Here is a 22,050-nt window from a genome sequence, read left to right on the forward strand (position 1 = left end):
TTTAATTAGACAGAAAATGTTTATTTCCCCATTCAAAGAATTCAAAGAAAGGTGATTAGTGAAAAAACAAGTCGACATCGAAACTGAGGAGTGGGAAGGGTGAGAAAAACATCATAATGCATCAGCAGACTTTCTGAAAATCATAAGCTAAACGCATTTCTCAATCGCAAAATGTCTAAATAAAAACAAATAAAATTCTTTAAAACAAAAAGAAACCAAAAGGAAAACTTTTAAAGTCTAAAAAAATTTTGTGCATGTGCACAAAACAAAATATATTAAACAAAAGTATATTAAACACTTAAACAAAAATACTTAAAATCATTTAAATAAAATGCAAAAAGTAAAAAAAAAACAAAATCAAATTAAAATAAAAAAAAATAAGGTCTTGGTGGAACACAGGTCTGCTTGGCAGCATATTGTCATTACAGTAACAGGAGCAAATGCATCAGTGCATTAATCATTTAGAAAGTGACGCTATTCCATTCGACAGTTTTAGATAGATAACCAATTCTAAATACTTACAAATACAGCATGATTTTAAAACCTTACCACAATATCCACTTAAATTCTTTTGAATTAAAATGTTTAACAGGGTTGCTTACCAAATCTGTGAAATAAATCTAAACAAAAAAACATTAAAGAAAAAAAAAAACCCTAAAGGGTGGAGCAGCTTACAAAAAAAGTATACATTTTAAAAATGAGATTGTCAGAGCTAGTGTTTAATGAGAGAAGAAACCTTTAGACGCAACTGTCATTTAGAGATGAACATGCATATTGCTTAAACAGGCATTTAAAACCACGACAACGGCTAAAGTAGGATCAAAACGACTAAAAATAAGGAAAAACGATTTGGGAAACCTTTCCTAAACTCTAAACCCCATCGACACAGAATGACAAACTTCCAATGACGTTATACTTAAAATCAAATGCTGTTTTACTATTTTAAGTTAAGCGGGACTCACTAACACTGCGCTCCTGATTCTATACTGTATGTTTTTCCACAATTCATTAGTCAATTGCATATCGTGTTGACTGTAGACTGGAGAATCTTACACCATTACATGCTATTAACACAGGTTAGTTTTCTTTGCTAAAATTATACTCCTCAGTGTTAAATTTAAGCTCATTAAAGAAATAGCTTTTTCTCTCATGTGATAATTAATTAGATTGTCCTTACACAAGCCAAGCATTCTTACTCCTAACAAAACGGCCTTCATAACTACACTAGATTCCCAAGCTTTGAGGGGGAACCCGACAGTCGTTATAAGAGAAAGTGCATATCAATAACACCACTAACTAAAGTTCCTTAAGCGTTATAGTTCTTTAACTCCCTAGAATTTATTTTAAAAGCAGCAGAGGCAAACATCTCTACAGTGAATTCTTGGCGCAGGCTTTCTTAAATCAGTCTTTACGTGACGTTTGCAGCACAAAAGGAATAATAATGCTTAAATACAGACTACAGATCACAGCGATCAGTAAGGAAAAAAAGATTACTCGTCACTGAATCAAGAAACCACATTGCCTTTCTTGCTATGCGCAAAAATGAGGAAACAAAAGATGTGCTTAATGAAACATTGCGTGACCATCATATAATCAGCAACTCCGTTATGGTTTCTTTACTGGTTACAGCAGAATTATCAGCAATAAATGAAGCAAGCAGGTTGTTCATGGAATGAAAATATAGCTCGATGTAATGTGGAGCCATGGAAAGTAATCAAGCAGGCAGAAAACTCAGAAATATGTACTGAATGCGTCATTATGATTGCATGCTTCTGTCATTAGCCAACTAAAAACGTTATAGAATTAACTTTTAAACAAAAGTACACCCAAAAATGAAAATTTTCCCTCCAACACAAAAGTAGACAGTGACTTGAGTGAGACTTTTAGCGAATAACTACTACTTCCAGCCAATTTCTCACACAAACCCCTGCATGGCTTCAGAAAAGTTGCATAACTACTTTAAAAATCTTAACTTTTGCAGCTATAATGCACTTTTTGTTAAATGTAAAAGAGCAATTGTGCTATCCAACATCTTAAAGACGATATAACTTTTGTTTTGAGTGACATTAGTGTAAAACTTTTCATTTTTGGGTGATCTGTCGCTTTAAGAAAACATAATTTGTTCAGGCACATTTTGCCTTAAGCGTGTATGCCGCTCGCTGCAGTTTGTGTTTTTTGTGTGCTTTTGGCATCTAGCTGAGAAGCCAGGCGTTTGCTAAGGCTGGACTATTTGAATGGCGTCGTTTTGTCCAAAAAGCAGCTGGTGAATCTTGCCTGAACGAACCCTCAGATCCCTGAGCTTCAGGTTTCATTCCCATTCTGAGCAGGTCAGAAGCCAAACTGTGACAATAAGAAGGTTGATTTCACATTAACTCTTTCAAATCCTCTTTCGCAGAGCCGGAGGAAGCGGGATCGCCCCAGATCGCAAACCGTCACACATCTTTGGCTCTAACAGCAGGTAGCTCCCACAAACAGACATGGATGAGTTCCCCAGTAACCCTCCCGTAGATTTGACCTGCAAACAAGAAAAAGAGTTTCAACAAACGGCCAAAGCTGATTTAGTTTGATGATTTACTTTATCACTGAGGTTATTCTGACCTAATAGTTGGTTCCCATGTCAGCAGGGGCGGCGTTCTACACGCCGTAGCAGGCTGAAAGCCTCTCCTTTAGCAGTGGTGGAAACTGTTCGGAGAACTGCTGCCAGTTCTCCTCACCAACCTGATCCTTGAAGCCGTGCAAAATCTAGAAAAGAAACAAGTAAAAAAAATAAATAATTGTTGAAACAGACATTTGACCCTTCGCAAAAACCCTCCCTTCTTAGTTACTTTTGCCATGTCTGACAAACATCGAGAGACAAGACAGAGCAGAGGGGTGTTCCATAAAACAAGTTTACCAAATAAGCCAGGCTTATTTTAGTTAGTCTGACTTATGTTGAGCCAAATCAAGTCACAATAAGTCAGACTAACTGAAATAAGCCTGACTTATTTGGTAAACTTGTTTAATGGAAAACGCCCCTGGTTACTTCTGGTATGAAACAAGGTCTAGACTTTAAAATGTTGTCTTCAAGACATTCAAACAATAAATACAGTTTTGTGGCTCTTTAAAGTGACAGATCACTGTATTGCCTTATTAGATCAATTGACACATTAACGAACTGTCTTTTCTTCTTTCCTTAAAATGCATTCTGATGTTCATTCACGTTTATTTTATGCTTTATTTCAACTGCGGAAAGAGGTCAATACACAATATTTCAAGTTTAAGTCCACAGAAGTTAAATATATGCTCCTGTCTGATAGGGGTGGGAGAAAAAAAAAGAATCATCTATCACAATTCTTTTTGAAACCATTTAAAAATCAATTGGTTTACCTCAGAATTAATTACCTCTTTTACCTCAGAAAAAAGAGAAACTAAACAGTTACATTTTAGCTGCACAGCAAGGATCATTTATCAGCTCAAGTGTCCAAGTTTAAAAAAGCTTTACTTGGGAGCCAAGTTGATTTTGTGACGCTGTTACTGCACAATGCTGCTAGATCCAGTAAGAAGTGTTTGAATTCACCACAAAATGAAAATGGCAGCTGTAAGATCTAGTGAGACTCAAATTCTGCCCAGAATTCTGTTATAAAGATCTGACTTACGCCGGAAAACCAGAAGTATTAATGCGAACTAGAACCATGGTGTTGTGGTATTCCTTTGAGAAAGATATTCAAACACCTTTTTAAAAGACTTTCCAGCTCTTAACATAACTATTTCCAGCACTTTAAAGCTCTGAAATGATCCAATTTGAATGTTATTTTTAATAGGATGACCAAAATAAACTTTGCGGTAAACAAAGTAAAATTTGTTTTGCCAGGAAAACATGACTAAAACAGTTTGCAAAGTAACATAGCACTCATTTTGTTGAACATTTGAATTGGCAGACTAGCATATCATCCCAGCCCTAATAGCAATATTGAATCGCAATACTTGTAGAGAAAAAATTGTGGTAGTATTGAATCAGGAGGTAGGTGTATTATCTCATCCCTAATGTCTGATTTGTTAGTTGGAAATAATGGCAGAATCGTTATGATTGGTCAGATCAATTGTGCTTCTATCTTGGCCAACTGTAAACCCATCAAATCAAAGTTGTTAGTTACAGAAAAAGACCATATGTACCTTGTAAAACATGTCCCTCAAATCGTCTTTTGGATTTACCCAGGAGGCCACAGCGTCACAGAAAAAGATGAAGTCCTGCATCCAAAAGAAGTTGCATTAAAGCCACAACAGTAACTTTTAGTCCAGCAACTCATATAATATTTTTTTTTATAAATATTTTAATAATTGTTATACAGTATTGGTAACATTCATCCAAACCCATTATTTATTTAAACTGGTTAAACTAGATACATTTTATTTCTATTTTGTGGAAGTACATAAGAGAATAAAGAGAAAATTCTACACAAATTAATTTATTGCTTTTATTTTTAATATTGCTATACAGTATGCAGCCCTTAGCCCAACAACCCAATTTATTATTTATTTTAAATTTACTAAATTATATAATTTTTTATTTTAGGTAGTAAGTACATCAGAGAATGTACACTGTATATTTATATTGCTTTTGTTTCTGATATTGCTATACAATATGAATATTACATTTAGATAAGAGTTATAAATTCAACAAATTTCCAATGCAGTTAAATTAAAATATCAATTTACCTTAAAGAAATCATTCTCACACAAATGATATTACCCATGATTTACTCACCCTCAAGTCATCCTAGGTGTACATGACTTTCAGACAAATACAATCAGAGTTGTATTAAAAATGTCCTGGCCCTTCCAAGCTTTATAATGGCAGTGAATGGCTGTTGAGATTTTGCATCCACCCATCATAAAAAGTACTCAACGCCAGGAGGTTAATAAAAACTTTTTAAAGTGAAAAATATCCGCAAATATTCGCAAACGATTCTGCCTTTATTAACCCCGGGAGCCATGTGGAGCACTTTTTATGATGAATGAATGCAGTTTTTTGGGCTTCAAAAATCTCAACAGCCATTCACTGACATTATAAAGTATGGAAGAGCCAGAACATTTTTAAAATAACTGATTGTATTTGCCTGAAAAGAGAGAAGTCATATACTGCCCTCCAAAGGCAAAGCGCAGTAACTATACATTTGGTCAAAATTGCGTTAAGGGTTAAAATCGACTTTGTGACAACTGTTTTGTCTTGTGGCAAAGTCTCCTGGTTTAATTTTGTCCAGTTTCAGAGAAACGAGAGTGTCAACATGTTTGACTAGCTGTTGTAAAAACTTAAGGCATTTTTCTCAGTTTCATTGTTCGCGTAGTTACTGCACTTAGCCTTTGGAGGGCAGTATACACCTACGATGGCTTGAGGGCAAGTAAATCATGAGGTCATTTTCATTTTTGGGTGAACTATGCCTTTAAATGTCTTAGAGTTTATCATATCTAAAGTTATTTTATTGTATTTATTGTAAATGATTGGATACATTAATCTCACTATGTCTGTCTATTGTTTAAAATCAACTCAAGTAAATATTAAAAATATATAATAAATGAGTTTTTAATTATATGACTGATTTGATCTTGAATGATTTCCACTATATCCTCTTACCTGTACAACTCCTCCAGGATTTACCCCAATCATTACACAAATGCCCCTGAAGGCGGAGTCTTTCTCTTCATTGTCCCGAATGTTTCTAAGCGACGTGCACCTAAGTTGAAAAAAGGAACACATTAAAAAAAAAAAAAAGCCATTTATTTCAGAAGTTTAGTCAAATTCATTGTTAAAATAGCATGAAACCAGAAATAGTTCACACAATCTCACCAAGGGCGAATGAACTGTGGCAACATGGGGGCAACTTCCTGTGGACACACATATCCCAGCCGACCAATCGTAATAGCTGTTTCACACACACAAGTACAAAAAAGGATATGAGTGTGTTTCAAAGTTTTAAAGTTAAGTTAAAAATTCGTCAACACTAAAGTAATCAGAAAACAAAACTTTCCACAGATTATTCAGATTTCGAATGTCTGTTAAAGAGTTCATCATATGTTCAGTGTGATTTCACTCAGATGATTGCATGCATTCTTGCTGTATTCATTTACCTGTGTTCTCCAGCAGAGTTTTGGGTGTATTAGGTCTGTTGATGATCTCCACAAGGTTATTAACAACCAAGGCCACAAACGGCTGCATCTCCGTACCTGGAAAAACCCCAGACAAAAAAGAAAATCAAATGGCCGTTCAAAATTACACAGAACAGATATTAGATATGCAAATCATTGTGTTCTTATAACTGAGTGCATAAACGCTCACCCATCTGTATGGCGATCTCTCCGATGGCCCATGTGGCATTGTTGCACACAGATATGAACTCAGGGTTGAGATTGAGGCCCAGGACAGGCATGAACTCAGCTAGAGAGGGTAAACGGACACCAATGACAAACTGACCAGCACAACACACACAGAAGCAACATCTAGCATGAGAAATCGGCTCGGCATGTGTCAGACTTCACTCAGTATGAGTCAAAGGGCGCAGCTTACCGATGCAGGGCTTCACATGAAGGAAACACGCTTTAGTCAGGTCTCCCAGCAGAGCAAACGAACTCTGACGCACTTCTGGCATGGTGTCCTTGAATTATAATCAGGAAAAAAATCTTTTAGGCTTTGTTGATACAGCAGACAATTCGATTTTCTTCATCAAATAAATGCGTTTGAATATATCAAAGTTAAATACACTATATTGCCAAAAGTATTGGGACTTCCTTCTAATGAACAGGTCTGACTACTTTAGTAAGTTCCATGAGTACAAATATTAATGTTTAAGTATTTAATAATATTCTAGGGGATTGTGTTTCCAGTTTTATAGCAACAGTTTGGACAGGAGCCTTTTCTATTCTAACATGACAATGCATCTGTGTATAAAGCAAGGTTCAAAAAGAAACTATTAATTCAGTCAGTGTGGAAGAACTCGACTGATCTGGTAAAACCAAGTCCTAATCCCAGCTCTGGCGTGACTTTAAATGCAGACCTTGAGCCAAAAACTAATCACCAAACACCAATGACTTGTACATACACTATATGGACAAAAGTATTAGGACACCACTTTCTTTAGAACAGAAAAAGGCACTTTTTAAAACTGTGGCAACAAAGATGGAAACATAAATCATTTAAAAACTGTATTTCCATCTCTGTTGTTGTTTTGGAAGAGTCTAAAATGACTGTATCTACATGTAAAAGTCATTGGGGTTTGGAGATGAGTTTTTGGCTCAAGGTTTGCATTTAAAGTCACTCCAGCGGTGTTCAGCTGGGATTAGGACTTGGCTTTATGCACAACAGTCAAGTTTTTCCACACTGACTGAATCAAGTCATTTCTTTTTGAACCTTGCTTTATACACAGATGCACTGTCATGTTAGAATAGAAAAGGGTCCCGTCCAAACTGTTGCTACAAAATTAAAATCATACAATACCCTAGAATACCATTATATGCTTAACATTAATATTTGTACTCATGGAAGTAGTCAAACCTGTTCATTAGAAGGTGTCCCAATACTTTTGGTAATATAGTGTATGAAATTATACTACAGTAGTCAACATTTGAAATGGATTAAAAAAAAAGTTGATCAAAGTATATATACATAGAAAGAGCAAGAAAATATTTAAATATAAATATATGAAATAAAATAGATTAAATATTTACATATTGAATAAATACTTATGACTGGTTTTGTGGTCCTGGGTCACAATTATTTTATTAACAACGATAGTTATAAATCAAATATTTATCATCATTATTACTGAAATATTATATTTATAATATTTAAAATGCATTGATTTAATATACCATACCTGCATGCACTGAAAGAGCAGGGTCATGATGTTGCTGCGAGTGACCAGCTGTTCTACATGACCTCCAAGTCCCTCAGCCAGACCGCTGAGCAGATCGAGGGCCACAATCATGAAATCTTTATCAGGGGCCTCGTACTGGTCAGGCTGCTGAGTATACATCTGCAACAACAGAAAAAACATCAAAATCTAAATAAATGAAGCAAAAAAAAAGAGACAACATGCTACAGCTGTTGATGTCAACTGACCATGGCTTGAGCAAGGTTCTTCTGAACCAGGGTGACACAGCGCTGGTAAACCGGCTCACAGTAGGGCAGGAAGCCGCTCTGTAGTGCTGTGGCTACTGAAGACAGACACTACAAGAAGAAAAAGTGACTTAAAAACAAATTCTTAAACATTTCAGATTTTGATGCATGAAATTCCCAAAGTCGTAAAACTATACCTCCAATAAAGGGAACAGATCCTTGTCTTCATCTTTTAACTCATTCCATTTCTGAATAAGAGGCGGCATGAGCTTTTGGATGTATTCCTGTTAAACAAAACGGTTACATTTAATAATGAAACATATTGAACATTTTCATCTTTAAACACTCAAATGCACAGTGATCTTACCGGCTGGTTAAGATGGTGTCCGACAGAGTCAGCAAGAGTTCCAATGGCGTCATAGAGGATCAACAAGTTCTTGTGCTGGTACTTGCTGAAGGCAAACACCAGTGTGTCCAGAATGAAGCTCAAGTAGGGAACCAGCTCTGTACAGGCCTCCTCCTCCAGAGTCGCAAATGCACTGATGGAAGGAAAAACCCCAGGGTTAGCTCAACATGCCAATAAATCTTCACAAACACCATCCAGACTGAAAGAAAAAGATTGAAAAGCACCACAAAAATCTATCTATGGTGGTTTTCACCAAACGTACCTGCAGGCGGCCTCTTGGACCCTTTTGTTGCTGTCGAGGATGCGTTTGAGCAGCTCTGTCATGAGGGGTTTGAGGTAGGAGTCTGGCGGCTGGCTGACCACCCAGTGTGCATAGCGGCTCAGAGTCCAGCAGGCGATGGAGCGGACCAGTGCTTTCTTATCACAGAGACACTGGATCAGGTGAGGAATTAACTCCGGCAGGTACAGAACCATATCCTGCATACAGCCTGAGGACAATAAAGAGGATGAGTTTAGAGTAGTCATCCTACCATATAAAGATTTGTTTTCAACACAGATAATAAGAAATGTTTCTTGAGCAGCAAATAAGCATTTTATAATGATTTTTGAAGGATCATGTGACACTGAAGACTGAATGCTGAAAATTTAGCTTTGCACCAAAGGAGTAAGTTACATTTGAAAATATGCTGTTCTTCAGAAAAATCCTTCGGCTCCCAGTAATTCTTTGGTTTTCCAGCATTTGTGTGTATTTGAACCCTTTCCAACAATGACTATGATTTTGAGATGCATCTTTTCACACTGAGGACAACTGAGGGACTCATATGCAACTATTACAGAAGGTTCAAACACTCACTGATGCTCCAGAAGGAGACACTATGCATTAAGAGCTGGGGGTGAAAACTATTGAACAGAATGTGTACATTTCTTATTTTGACTAAAAATCATACTTTTTCATTTAGTACTGCCCTTCAGAGGCTACAGAAGATGCAAAAGTTAAATTTACCCTGATCTTCAAATTCAAAAAGAGCCCCCCCCCCCCCCCCCCCCCCCGGCTCTTAACGCATCGTGTTTCCATCTGAAGCATCAGTGACTGTTTTTGCATATAAGGTGCAGTTGCATACAAGTCCCTCAGTTGCCCTCAGTGTGAAAGGATGGATCTCAAAACCATACAGTCATCGTTGGAAAGGGTTCAAATTCACAAAAACAAGGGTTTTTCTGAAGAACAGCGCGCAGTTTAACTGTTCAGGACAAACAAGGGACTCATTAACAAATATCACTAAACAAAACAGCTGTGGATCAATTCAGGTAAAGACACAGTATTAAAAATCATTGAATGGGGTCATTTTTATAAATTCACCTATTATTTTCTCTTGTGGACTATATGTAAATGTCTTTTGTGTGAAATATCTTAAGGTCAGCACTAAATGAAAAACATGCATTTGTACGATCCCTTATTTTGGAAAAAAAAAATAAACATTTTGCAGATTCTGAAAAGGGGGTGTAAACTTTTGACCTACAAAAGCCTAGATTTAGAGCAAAGAGAGTTCAATTTTACACCTCCATGCATTCATTGTCCCATACCTTCAGCAATGGCTCCCAGCACCAAGATGCCAGACTCTTTAACAACCCAGTCCGGGTGGAACAGCAGCTCCTTCAACACTGGAAGCAAGTGAGGCAGCAACTCATCCCGAAACACGTTTGCCAGGACATCAAGGGCGGCTGCTGAACACTTGCCTATGGAGGAAACGCACATGTAATAGATAGGGGTTAGATGTTTCTCCAAGCTCCAATTCAACTTCAAGCTTTGAAAGCTTTTTGTGGATCAGACAGTATGAGTAGAATACATCACTGACAATCACAAAATTGAGTGTAATCATCTCCACAGTAAACACCAAATATGTGAGCAAACCTCAGAATCAGGTTGTTTTTTTTAATACAAGACACTTACGTAGATTCCAGTCAGACAGACTGTCGTCATCATCGTCATCATCCTCTTCACTCTCCTCTCCTTCTTCGCCTTCATCACCTTCGTGCCGAAGGGTGACCGTACGAGACTTGTGAAAGCGTGGCTTTATGTCCTGCTCATTGTCTGGCACGGCCTCATCTTCCTCCACGTCACCCTATACAGGAAGCAGAACATCAGTGTGATGAAACTGAACAGCCAAATCTAGATAGCAATGACTGAGTTGAAGGCTGTGGGTCAGACAGTATGAATACTTGAAAATCACAGAGAAAATCAGGGATATGTTATCGTCACACCCAAGGAAAGGCTGGTGTAGAAGTTCTTGTGAAGTAAAGTGAAGTAACAAACCTTTAACAAAATGATGTCAATCTCAGAGTACTTCATCCCGTTCACCAGAACAGGAACCAGTCTAAAAAAAAGTCAACACTGAACATCAGGATATTTGGTATACACTACCAGTCAACTGTTTTTGAAAAGTAAGATTTTTAACGTTTTTAAAGAAGTCTCTTCTGCTTACCAAGCCTGATATTCAATCCAAAGCACATCAAAAACAGTACGATTTTGAAATGTATTCACTATTTAAAATTACATTTTAAAATGTATTCAAATAGAAAAGTTATGTATTCATGATTTTTTAGCAACATTACTCCAGTCACATGATGCTTCAGAAATCATTCTAATATGCTGCTTACATTATTATTATTATTATTGTTAAAAACAGCGGCGTAGAATTCTCAAGTTTCTATAATTTCTTTCCAAAAAAAAAAAAAAGTGCTTTTGAAAGATAATGTTTTACAAAATAATGTGTATAATGTTAAAGCTTTTTGTAATATCAGATAGATGCTGATCTTTAGATTTTTCTATTCAAAGAATTCTGAAAAATTACATTTTATTCAATTTATTCAAATAAAAAGCAGTTATTTAAAACAGTAAAAATATTTTACAGTATTACTGCTTTTGCTGTATTTTAGACCAAATAAAAAAAGGGCTGGATGAGCAGAAGAGACTTCTTTAAAACCATTAAAAATCTTATTGTCCAAAAACTTTTGACTAGTAGTGTAGATGGATGCAATAGTCACTGGGGTGTTAATGAAATTATAAAAGCATCTGACAATTAAGCAACGAATGAAAGCATATGGCAACAGGCAGGAAGTTCAGTTGCTAAATACCGTGCAAAAACAAAAATGTCAATTGGTAGAGATTCTGCTATACTGCAGTTATTTGAATGTCTCAGAGCTCCAGCCTTCGACTAAAATGGTCGCATTTGTGGCCAATATTATTAATTTGCATTTTTATATGAATTTACATGTTATGGACTTGGGGGGAAAATTGCATGTAAAGCCTTTTTTTCCTGATTGCTTTGCAATCACATATTTTGTTATGTTCATGTATTAAACTGACCCGGTGCGTTTAAGCGCCAAGTGAACCCATTATATAGACTTTTACAAGACAAAGGAAAGGTCACTTACTGTGCGAGATGTCCAGACAGGACGTCCTTACAGATGGGCTGCTCAGCCAGCGTAAGCCAGAACTCACAGGCCTCCAGAGACACGTTCTCATCCGGGTCCTGTGTGCGCTGCAGCATGTACTGCACAAACAGTCAACATCAGCATCTCTGACTGTTCAAGATCTACACCACTTCTGTGTCATCAAGACAGGGGCAGTTCATCTCACCTCAACGATACTGCGCATGTGAGGGATGAGTCTGTCCACTCGCACCTCCAGGAGCATGACCAGAGCCCTGCACACGTTCTTCCGCACCTCCGAGTCCTCATCTGCGGCCAGCGCAAACAGACTCTGGAATAACAGGCGAGGAGGAAAACCAATTAAAACAACGGAATTGCAGTAATGGCCATATTTGGCTGATATTGGGCTGAAATGATTATTCTACAAATCTTTCTGTTGTTGAGTAGTTGTTTAATCTCATGACCTAATGGAAGAGCCTGCAATAATGCGGTTTGACCAGTGTGGCGCTGTAGCGCAAGACTGTAACGTAAATTCTGATGCAATTCAAGAGAAGACAGCACTTTAGAGCAAACCAGAGCAAATGCAGCCAAACCTCAACCAGAGTTTGGATGAATATGTAAATATATGCTGCACCACTTTCCTCTCAATAACGAACTAAACAAAACCTGACAGCGGTGTGAAAGTGATGTAGATGTTTGCACAAGTTCGGTGCTCCAGTAAAGCCCAGTCACGTAACTTGTGATTTTAGTAATGCAGTAGTAAATGCTGAAATTAACATTAATATCAATAAATGCTGTGGGAATATTGTTTATTATTAGATGTTAACTAATGAACCTTTATTTTAAAGTGTTACCAATTTATTGTATAATAATTGTAATTACATAAGATTTTCAAAAACTGAAGTGACCTTTATTTGCTAGAATATGTATAACTCAAAGGCTTATTGATTAATTAGTGAAATGATCGATGATTAGTGGTAACAAAACAAAAAATATTTTATTGAAATTTAATTTCTGCAAAATTTAAAACCTTTAAAGGTTTATGAAACCCCAGGCAACTTTTTCTGAGATTTTAGCAGAAGTGTTTGTGTTGCACATCATAGAAAGCAGCGTTGGCATCTGCTAATATTAATTGTTAGAGATAACTGGTTAATTTTGAGCTTTTTTGCGCTATTTTCATCTTCCGGGTTTAAAATCTACATTGTCCTGACGTCAGCTTTTGTGACGCGGCGATGGACTATAGTACATCGATGACGCGTCGGTGTCTCATAAATATTCATGCTGCTGCGTGTTCTTATCCTATGAGAAGTCGATTCGCTTAATTATTCACGACAGCGCTTGCTGATTTGCTGTGGCAGGCGCTTCAGTCTCTCTCAGTCTATGAGATCGCCCAGAGCCGTTTGTTTCTCTATGGCTCTGAGATCGCTTACATTAACTGAGAGGAACGTTCATGAGTGAAAGAGTCCGGCACACGCGATTCATTCACAAAGTAAGTGTAAGCAGTTTTTCTTTGACGCAACCCATCAAAAGGCTTATATAAACGCGCCAAAATAAGCCTTAATAGTTATTAGTGGTTCAACAGTATGTTCATATATAGGTTTTCGATGCATAGTGCAAAAGAATGCACATTTATTTGTGTTTTAAACTCGTGGGGAGCGAAATGAAACTGTCTGAACCCAAAGTTGTCTGTGTGGTCTCTCTCCCCGATCTCCCCTCTACTCCACGCAGCGCTGTGAGCGCGCCACGCCCACTTCTGCAGCATTTTTCAAAACTGTGGTGAGAGTAGCCAGTGCTGAAACAGGGGGGTTTCGGAACCCTTTAAATAACTGGGGGAAATCAACCCATGGCAACAGTTTAAAAGTAGACCAATTCTGTGGGGAAAAACGAGGACTTGGCAACCCTGCATCCAACACGAGCTGCTGGAGTTGCACACAAGTACCAAATTTTCGTCTGAGATTTTTGCACGTTAAAAAAAAAAAATACAGGTTATGTTAATCGAGTTTACACACTGCCTCTTACACACTGAAACTTTCGTCTGTCATAAAAAAAATTCAGATCGTGTTTGATTTTCTGCATTTTCGCATAAGCATTTTGATAAGGATGGCGAATATGAGAAAACTAAAAAAAAAAAAAAATGCATACGAAAATCGGACTCAGTGTACAATGACCTTTAGATTTGAATGATCACGGGTCGAATGTAAAGAGATATGACAAAAATAGACTGGAGGATTTGCTGCAATCTTGTACTCACTGACAAATATCTATTATAAGAAAAATCGAAAGTAAAAGTAAACAGCGGGAGCACTCAGTTAAAAGTGCGAAAATTATATACAATATTAGTTCGCCTCGCGCCCGCTCAATTTGTGATCCGCTGTATAAATCTTTTGGCCGGCTGACCGGGAGAAGTCCCGGCCGTCCCGATTGCCACTCCGTCCCTGGTATAGGCTACAGGCCCAACCTTTTCTTCACGATTTTTTACCAGTTGTTTAATGGCCACTCCCCTTTTACCTACCACCTGCAAAGCTGATGCGAATGTTTTACTTTATTTACAACAAGATATATAGTATAAGGACAGGTATTCAGACCACAACTGAACGTTTGAAGAAAATTTTATGGCTAATTTAGAATTAGCTATTATTGATGTAAATGCAGCCGTTTGAGGCACATTATTGTTTTTTACGGTATTGACAGTATTAGAAAATCCATGTCGTGGCGCAATGTCACACCGGTGCTGACTATGACACCGGTGTACCGCCCACCCCTACTCTGAAGTCCCAAACCGAATCAAATATTTTGCGAACCTACACCAAAGTTCAAATCTAAATCAAATGATTCGCGAAACCACTCCAAAGTCCCGGTCTAAATCAAATAATTCACAATATGCGATCCAACTGGAGCACTTCGAAACAGTTAATCATTTTGCGACGCTATGGTTTAACTGATTTGTGGTTTCGAAAAACCCATCAGTACATGCTTTTTAAAATCATTACAAGCAATGTCAAAATTCAACAGTGGCTTTTGTAATTTGATCCGGTTTTTGCTATTGAATCACTTGAAATGAATGATCAAAGTTACAAGTTTGAATCAACTGGAGTGGTTCTAGTGTAAATGACTCACTCAATTGATTCAGTTCATCTGTTCCTCTTTTCACGTCTTCAGCAATGTTTACATGACATTGTCAGTGCTACTACTGGTTTAGCTCGCTAGCTTTATTTTTATGCATTTTCTTACTAGTTTTAATTGAAATAAGTGAAAAAAGCATTTTGTTTTTTGTTAATTGTGTGAATTTTGCTTGAAAAGATATTAAAGACACATTCTAAACACTTTCAACGTCTTTCAATATACTTCAAATACCTCTTCAGGAATACTGCCATTTTCAAGGGTTTTCCCAGGCTTAAATTTCAAAAAGTTAAATTCAAGTACTTTAAGCACCTTCTCTGAACCCTGCATAACAAACCATACATCAATGAAAAGCTTTTTTTTATTCAAATTTCAAATGTATAAAACCCTTACGACTAGTTTTGTGGTCCAGGGTCACATATGAAGATCATGTGACTGACCACTTGACCATCAAGTTCATAGGATCACAGAAATTGCCATTTCATGGCCGAGGTGACATGCAAATTTATTTATTAAATCAATCACGTTCAAACTGCAGGTACCTCAATAAAGGGGTCAATGTTGTCCATCAGGGCTTGCGCTCTTCCGATGATAAACTGGTTTACACAGGCAATAGCATGAGACCTAAACACACACATGAACAACCATTCGATTTCCATACGCTTTGTTCCAGAACAATTTAGTGAGACATTTGAAAAATAACTCCATCCATTCTCTCGCAGACTTACCTGATCTTGGGGCTGCAGTGTTTGAAGAACTGCAGGAACTTGGGAATCATGATGTTGAGGGGTCGGTTGAGAGCGTCACTGTCCAGGAGCTCAGATGAGTCCTCGCAGATCTTCTGTAAAGCTCCAAATGAGCCCTGCGTGTGCATGAGAACAAACTAAGATAAGTCACACAACTCAGGGACATCTGCAGATCTGATTCAGAAAGCATCGTGGCTACTTTGCCTACGTCTTGAATAATTTCCAAACACATTTGCGTAAGAAAATTGTACACAAAATAGAAGGGGAAGAGCAGGATAAAAGAGTGAGAGAACAAAGAAAGGTTTAAGTTAAGACAGCTGTGAAGAGCAAAAAGAAAACATACTGACCTCACAGGTGTTGTAGTCTTCTGAATTGAGCATGTTGCACAGCTGAGGCAGCAACTCCGGCCATGTCTGCAGCTCGCCTTTGGTGGAAATCGTTGTGATGAGGATACCTGAACACAGAGAGACAGGAAATTTGAAATTAAGATGTATACATCATCTGAAATTTGAATGAATAGCTTTTCGTTGATGTATGGTTTGTTAGGATAGGACAATATTTGGTTGAGATACAACTATTTGAAAATCTGGAATCAGAGTGTGCAAAAAATAAAAAAATAAAAAAATAAAGAGAAAATCACCTATAAAGTTGTCCAAATTAAGTTCTTAGCAACGCATATTACTAATCAAAAAATATGTTTTGATTTATGGTAGGACCTTAATATCCTAATATCAATATTTTTTTCCCCAAAGAAAAATCAATCATTTTGACCCATATAATATATTGTTGGCTATCGCTACAAATATATCCATGCTACTTAAGACTGGTTCTGTGGTCAAGGTTACAAATATAAAATTGATATATGTGCACTGACTGCACATAAATTTATCAAAAGTCACAGTAAAGACATTTATAGTTACCAAGTTCTACTTTTTCAAATAAATGTTCTTTTGAACTTCCTATTCATCAAACAGTCCTGCAAGTCTGTGTAAAGGCAATTCAGACAACTGTTTCTAAACACATAAGTGTTAGAAACGTATTGCTGAAAACATGTTACAAAAACAAACTCATAAGGCCTTTGTTCATCTTCAGAACACAAATAAAATATGTTGGATGAAATCCAAGAGCTCTTTGACCCATAGACAGCAACACAACTGACACATTCAAGGCCCAGAAAGGTAGTAAGAACTAGGGCTGCACGATAGATCGTTTCAGCATCGTCATCGCGATGTACGCATGTGCGTTAGTCACATCGTGGCAGTCACGATGCAGGGCAAAAAAAAAAAAATGTGTGTGTCTGATTTAAAAATGTACTTTCTATATTTCTAAACTTTCTATTCACGGATCTATATTTGTCTAAAATAAAGTAATTAACTCATGTATAAGGGTTCTTTAAAAACTACAATGCACACGTTGCTTCACCTACTTCATGCATGCAGTCTCTGCGTGCGCATGGCGAAATGAGCGCGGGACAGGAGAAAAGCGCCGAAATGGAAGATTTGGTCGCAAAAAGAAACGCAACAGTCATATGGAAGTATTTTGGATAAAAAAAAGGATGCTGCTGACCAAAAACAGGTGCTTTGTCGGGAGTGCCTGGCAGTTGTTGCCACAACTCACGGAAACACTACGAATTTAAGGGACCGTTCACATGTCGCGCCTAAAAACGCGTGGAAAACGCTAGGCGCGCCGCTTTCTCCTCCTTTCCAAAGCGCTCTGTAACTTGAGCTCCAGTGGCGTCTGCCGTTGCTAAGCAACCATGTTTCAGCAAAGATAAATGGATTTCCAAAACTAAAAATTGCTTGTAGTAGCTCTGCTGCTAAAAAATGTTATCCCTGTAACAGCTATGATCGGCTAGCTGTTCCTCCATCTTGGCTAAGCTTTTAATGTTTTTCGTGAAAGGAAGAAGCTGATTTCCCTTTCATCAGGGTAAAAGCAACATTCATTATTAATTTCATATTAGAGCCTTGAATTGCCTGAATTGACAGTGAATAAGGTGAGTCAAACTGTTTATGAAACCACCCAAAATAAGCTTTAAAAAGTATTTTATTTCAGGGTTTTGATTCTACTGTACTTTTACATTTTTTATTCTTTGAAAATGCTTACAAAATTACCCCAATTCTTGAATTATTATTTGATTTTTAAGCAGTTCAAAACAACCTGATGAACAAATGAATTTTTACACATTGCAATATATATCGCAAGAAAAAAATATATCGCAATGTAATTTTTTCCCAATATCGTGCAGCCCTAGTAAGAACATTGTTAAAACAGTGAAAATAGCCACTATAAATAGTTCAATTGTAATTTTATGAAGATACGAGAATACTTTTTGTGCACAAAGTAAACAAAAATAACTTTCTCTTCACTGTTAGTCTTCGACGTGTGTTCACCAAAAAAACCACAACACGTATTTTCATTTTCTTTGCACAAAATATTCTTGCAGCTTCATAAAATTTTGGTTGAACCACTGATGTCACGTGGACTATTTCATCAATGTTCTCACTACCTTTCTGGCCCTTGAACGTGTCAGTTGTGTTTCTTTCTTTGCAGGGTCAGCAAGCTCTTGGATTTCATCAAAAATATCTTAATTTGTCTTCTGAGAATGAACAAAGGGCTTACAGGTTTGGAACGACTTGAGAGTGAGTAATTTGACAGAATTTTCATTTTTTGGTTGAACTATCCCTTTTATAAAGACTGCGTTCACAAAATGCAATTTCTAGCCACTAACATTCGAGTTCATTGAGATGCTTGGCTTATTCTAGGCCAAGCTGAGAGACTCACCGATAGTGGCACGGATGAGAGGAGACGGGTCTCCGATGTTGTTTAAACATTCCTGCTTGATGAAGTGTGCGACTGCAGGAGGGAAGTTCTGATAGTGAACCTTCACGTTGTTCTTCAGAATCAGACCGCTGAGCGATCGAGTGGGCTCATCTGTGAAGCATGAAGAAAGGAAACAGACAGTTACATAATCAGTCATACATAAAGACTGTCTGAAACCCTCACGGAACAACCCACATGAGTAATACGATTTAACAAATGCTATGAGATGATCTTCACACAAAAATAAACCCAGACACCCACCTTCAGTTTTCAGCCTCGTCAGGACAAAGATGAGATAGTTGTTGAAATCGGGAAACTGGTTCAGCTGCTCTAGTTTCTGCGAGTTAAAATGAAAGAGAATTAAAGTTGACAAATAAAAGTCAGACCTTTTATGTATTTGTAAGTGCTATAACCAGGTCCCCAGTGCATGTACGAACAGACAATGTGAAAAAGGATGCGGTAAGAGATCTCAATTGCCGCACCCTAAATCTGCATGTTTTTACCCACAGTGCCGCCGTTTTGTTTTCGCAAGTGACAACGATGTACCAGTTCTAACACCATGGCAAAAGTTTGAGCAAAGCATGCTAACGGTTCTGCCTTTGGCTGCACAGATGAGCACTGAACACTATTTAGAGTCCCAGCCTCAGGAGACAAGAGAGCAGTGGATTTATTGATTTATTTACTGTATATTACGCTACTGCCACACAGATCTAATATAAACGTGATTCTTTCCCAGTTTGTTTACCTTCACAGACATAACCGACTGTTTTTGTAACTCTTGTGTGCTTTTAACAAACTTGTGCGTATTTGACAGTTTAAGCGCAATAAGACATGAAAGAGAACTTAATTATATATCAGATGTTTAAACCAATATGGTTTAAAACGCATGATTTCAGCGCACTGGACAATTAAAAGCATGAGCTGTAAAGGCACAGCCTAATTCTAGAAAAATGGGCGGGAAGCAGCAGCTCATTTGCATTTAAAGACACGTGCACAAAAACAGCACGTTTCTGCTCCCACTCAAAATAAGCTTTTTCAAATTGACAAATTATGTGTGAGGTACTTTGAGCTGAAACTTCACAGGCACATTCTAGAGACACCTGAGACTTAGATTACATATAGTAAAAAGAGGCATAAGAGGTCTCCTTTAAGATAAATGACATTACCACATGGTTACTGTACTAAAAATGGTAACTGACTGTAGATAAATAGGTGCAGTTCAACATGTATACTAATGCTACTTAGGTAAAGCAGATGAAAATGTATTTATAGTATATATGTGACCCTGGACCACAAAACTATTCTTGTGTAGACAATGTATGGGTCAAAATGATTTTTTCTTTTATGCCAAAAAACATTAGGATATTAAGTAAAGATTATGTTCCATTAAGAAATTTAATAAATATCCTACCATAAATATATCAAAATGTAATTTGATAAATAATATGCACTGCTAGGAACTTCATTTGAACAACTTTAAAGGTGATTCTCAATATTTTGACTTTTTTCACCCTCAGATTCCAGATTTTCAAATAGCTGTATCTCAGTTAAATATTGTCCTATCCTAACAAACCATACATAAATGGAAAGCTCATTTATTCAGCTTCTTTTATTTATTCATGTATAAATCTCTAGAGGTCAATAAAAGACCCACAGGTGATAATTGTTTTCCATGTTACGCCACATTAACAGGTATTTAAACATATTACTGCACTGTGGAAAAAGCCTGATAACCATTGAGTGCATTTGAAACCTGGCGGTTTACAGTTCACAAGTTCTTAAAATAAACCAAGCTGTAAAGTTATGTAATGACATCAGTATTTCCATTTACTAAAACATCTTTGTCACACTGTTATCTGTATTAAAAAAAAAGTTGCGCACTGTAACTGCCAGCTAATACTAGGCTTTCTAGATGAGGATACCTGTTGCACAGCTCTCTGCGTGGCTGTGTTTGGAGATTGGGAGTCTTTCAGGAGATGCAGGACCTGCTGGAGGCCTTGTTCATCCGGCTGCCACTCCATCCTATGCATAAAGACACAATTACATTCTCTATCCTCATGACTTAATAAAATACTTCCTCATATAGAACTATTTTGCAACACCTATGAGTGCAAAACAACTTTTTCCACTTTGTGGTCTGTGTACTTCTGCAGAGCAATTTAGTCCACTACTACGATCTTGCATATTGTGCACTGCAAACTTTTTTTTTTTTTTTTCACATTGTGTATGTGATCCTCGACCACAAAACCAGTCTCAAGTAGCACAGGCATATTAGTAGCAATAGCCAAAAATACATTGTATGCGTCAAAATGATTGATTTTTCTTTTATGCCAAAAATCATTAGGATATTAAATAATGACCATGTTCCATTTAGATATTTAGTACATTTTCTACCATTGCTAAAAACTTAATTTGGACAACTTTAAAGGCGATTTTCTTAGTATTTTTTTTGCACCCTCAGATAGCTGCATCTCGGTCAAATATTGTCCTATAAAACGAAATAATGTATCAAATCTATTTCCTAAAAGCATTCTATTTATTTAAAAGAAAAACACTTTGCATAAAAAGCCTTTACTTATATTAATCAACTAAATTCGGTTTATAAATCGGTTTAAAATCGATTCAACTCGTATAATCTGTTGCGCACTTAATCTACAAGCATTCATTGACAAACCGGTACTTTGCGAACTAAGAATTTATACATAGAGTTTATGCAATTCAATAACAGTCCTAAAATCTGCATAAAGTTGTTAAAAAACGTTTATCCAATGTTTGACCAAATGATTGTTCGTTATTAAGTAAAGACATCAAAGCATAAAGAAGAAAGCAGTGCACATGGTCATGCCTGCATACCATGCTGCGGCCTTGTCTTTCACTTTATGCAACAGTGTACGTTAGTTTGAAAACCTCAGACACGATCTGCATTAATACACAATAATAACCTTATAATAAGACCTGTATAAAAAGAAAAACCTCATGCGAAACTTTAAATCCTACAGCAACAAGTAAATCCAATCCATCGAATCGCACAAAACAGCATTCGCACATAAGAAGTGTATATCTTAGTACATGATCTAGCATGCATACTCGTTCTAATCCATGCTACGAACTATTACTGCGTTAAAGTCTCTCTCTCTATATATTTATAGTACGTAAATAGTATTAAAAATGAAAACTAGGTCGTGTTCACTTACACATGCCGCGTGTGGAGGCCTATCGATCTGCTGGTCTAGCGTGCAGCTCACGCTAGTCTCTCGTAATGGCACTTTCAAACACTTCCGCAGCGCCAGCGCTACAATGAGGAAGTGACGATCTTTCGGTCAGCGGGACACTGTGGCCAAATTCAAATGAATAGAATCTAAGAGGGATTATCTTGTAGCAATACATTTAATTGAAACAAAAATATATGGAATGAAATTTGTATGTTTACACACGTAAAT

At 37.0% G+C, this 22,050-nt stretch overlaps 1 protein-coding gene across 2 annotated transcripts; it reads right to left on the minus strand.

Moving 5' to 3' along the window:
• Positions 1–21,882, minus strand: LOC141337017 (transportin-2-like). Of its 2 annotated transcripts, XM_073842750.1 has the most exons (25): positions 21,805–21,882; positions 20,533–20,632; positions 18,872–18,947; positions 18,572–18,721; positions 16,138–16,244; positions 15,773–15,906; positions 15,587–15,668; positions 12,133–12,255; positions 11,928–12,046; positions 10,807–10,867; positions 10,444–10,615; positions 10,077–10,229; positions 8,758–8,983; positions 8,457–8,628; positions 8,287–8,373; positions 8,093–8,200; positions 7,848–8,006; positions 6,542–6,629; positions 6,314–6,412; positions 6,106–6,201; positions 5,825–5,900; positions 5,612–5,711; positions 4,153–4,227; positions 2,599–2,742; positions 1–2,515 (listed from the first exon to the last, which is right to left on the minus strand). In XM_073842750.1, the coding sequence occupies exons 2-24, from the start codon at positions 20,629–20,631 to the stop codon at positions 2,635–2,637; spliced, it is 2,670 nt and encodes an 889-aa protein (XP_073698851.1). In that variant the 5' UTR covers position 20,632; positions 21,805–21,882; the 3' UTR covers positions 1–2,515; positions 2,599–2,634. The 2 variants fall into 2 exon arrangements, with proteins under 2 accessions (XP_073698851.1, XP_073698859.1); XM_073842758.1 differs by lacking the exons at positions 1–2,515; positions 2,599–2,742; positions 4,153–4,227; ... (1 more) ...; positions 5,825–5,900; positions 6,106–6,201 and having other exon boundaries at positions 6,312–6,443.
• Positions 21,883–22,050: the final 168 nt, after the last annotated feature.

This window comes from Garra rufa, chromosome 1 (assembly GCF_049309525.1).
Source record: "Garra rufa chromosome 1, GarRuf1.0, whole genome shotgun sequence".
NCBI lineage: Eukaryota > Metazoa > Chordata > Actinopteri > Cypriniformes > Cyprinidae > Garra > Garra rufa.

Excerpts from the sequence above, each read along its gene's own strand:
- LOC141337017 (XM_073842750.1), bottom strand. The coding sequence starts at position 20,631 with ATGGAGTGGCAGCCGGATGAACAAGGCCTCCAGCAGGTCCTGCATCTC. Across the intron at positions 15,907-16,137 it reads AAGACTACAACACCTGTGAG|GGCTCATTTGGAGCTTTACA; the intron begins GTCAGTATGTTT and ends ATGCACACGCAG. Across the intron at positions 8,201-8,286 it reads ATCTGTTCCCTTTATTGGAG|TGTCTGTCTTCAGTAGCCAC; the intron begins GTATAGTTTTAC and ends TTCTTCTTGTAG.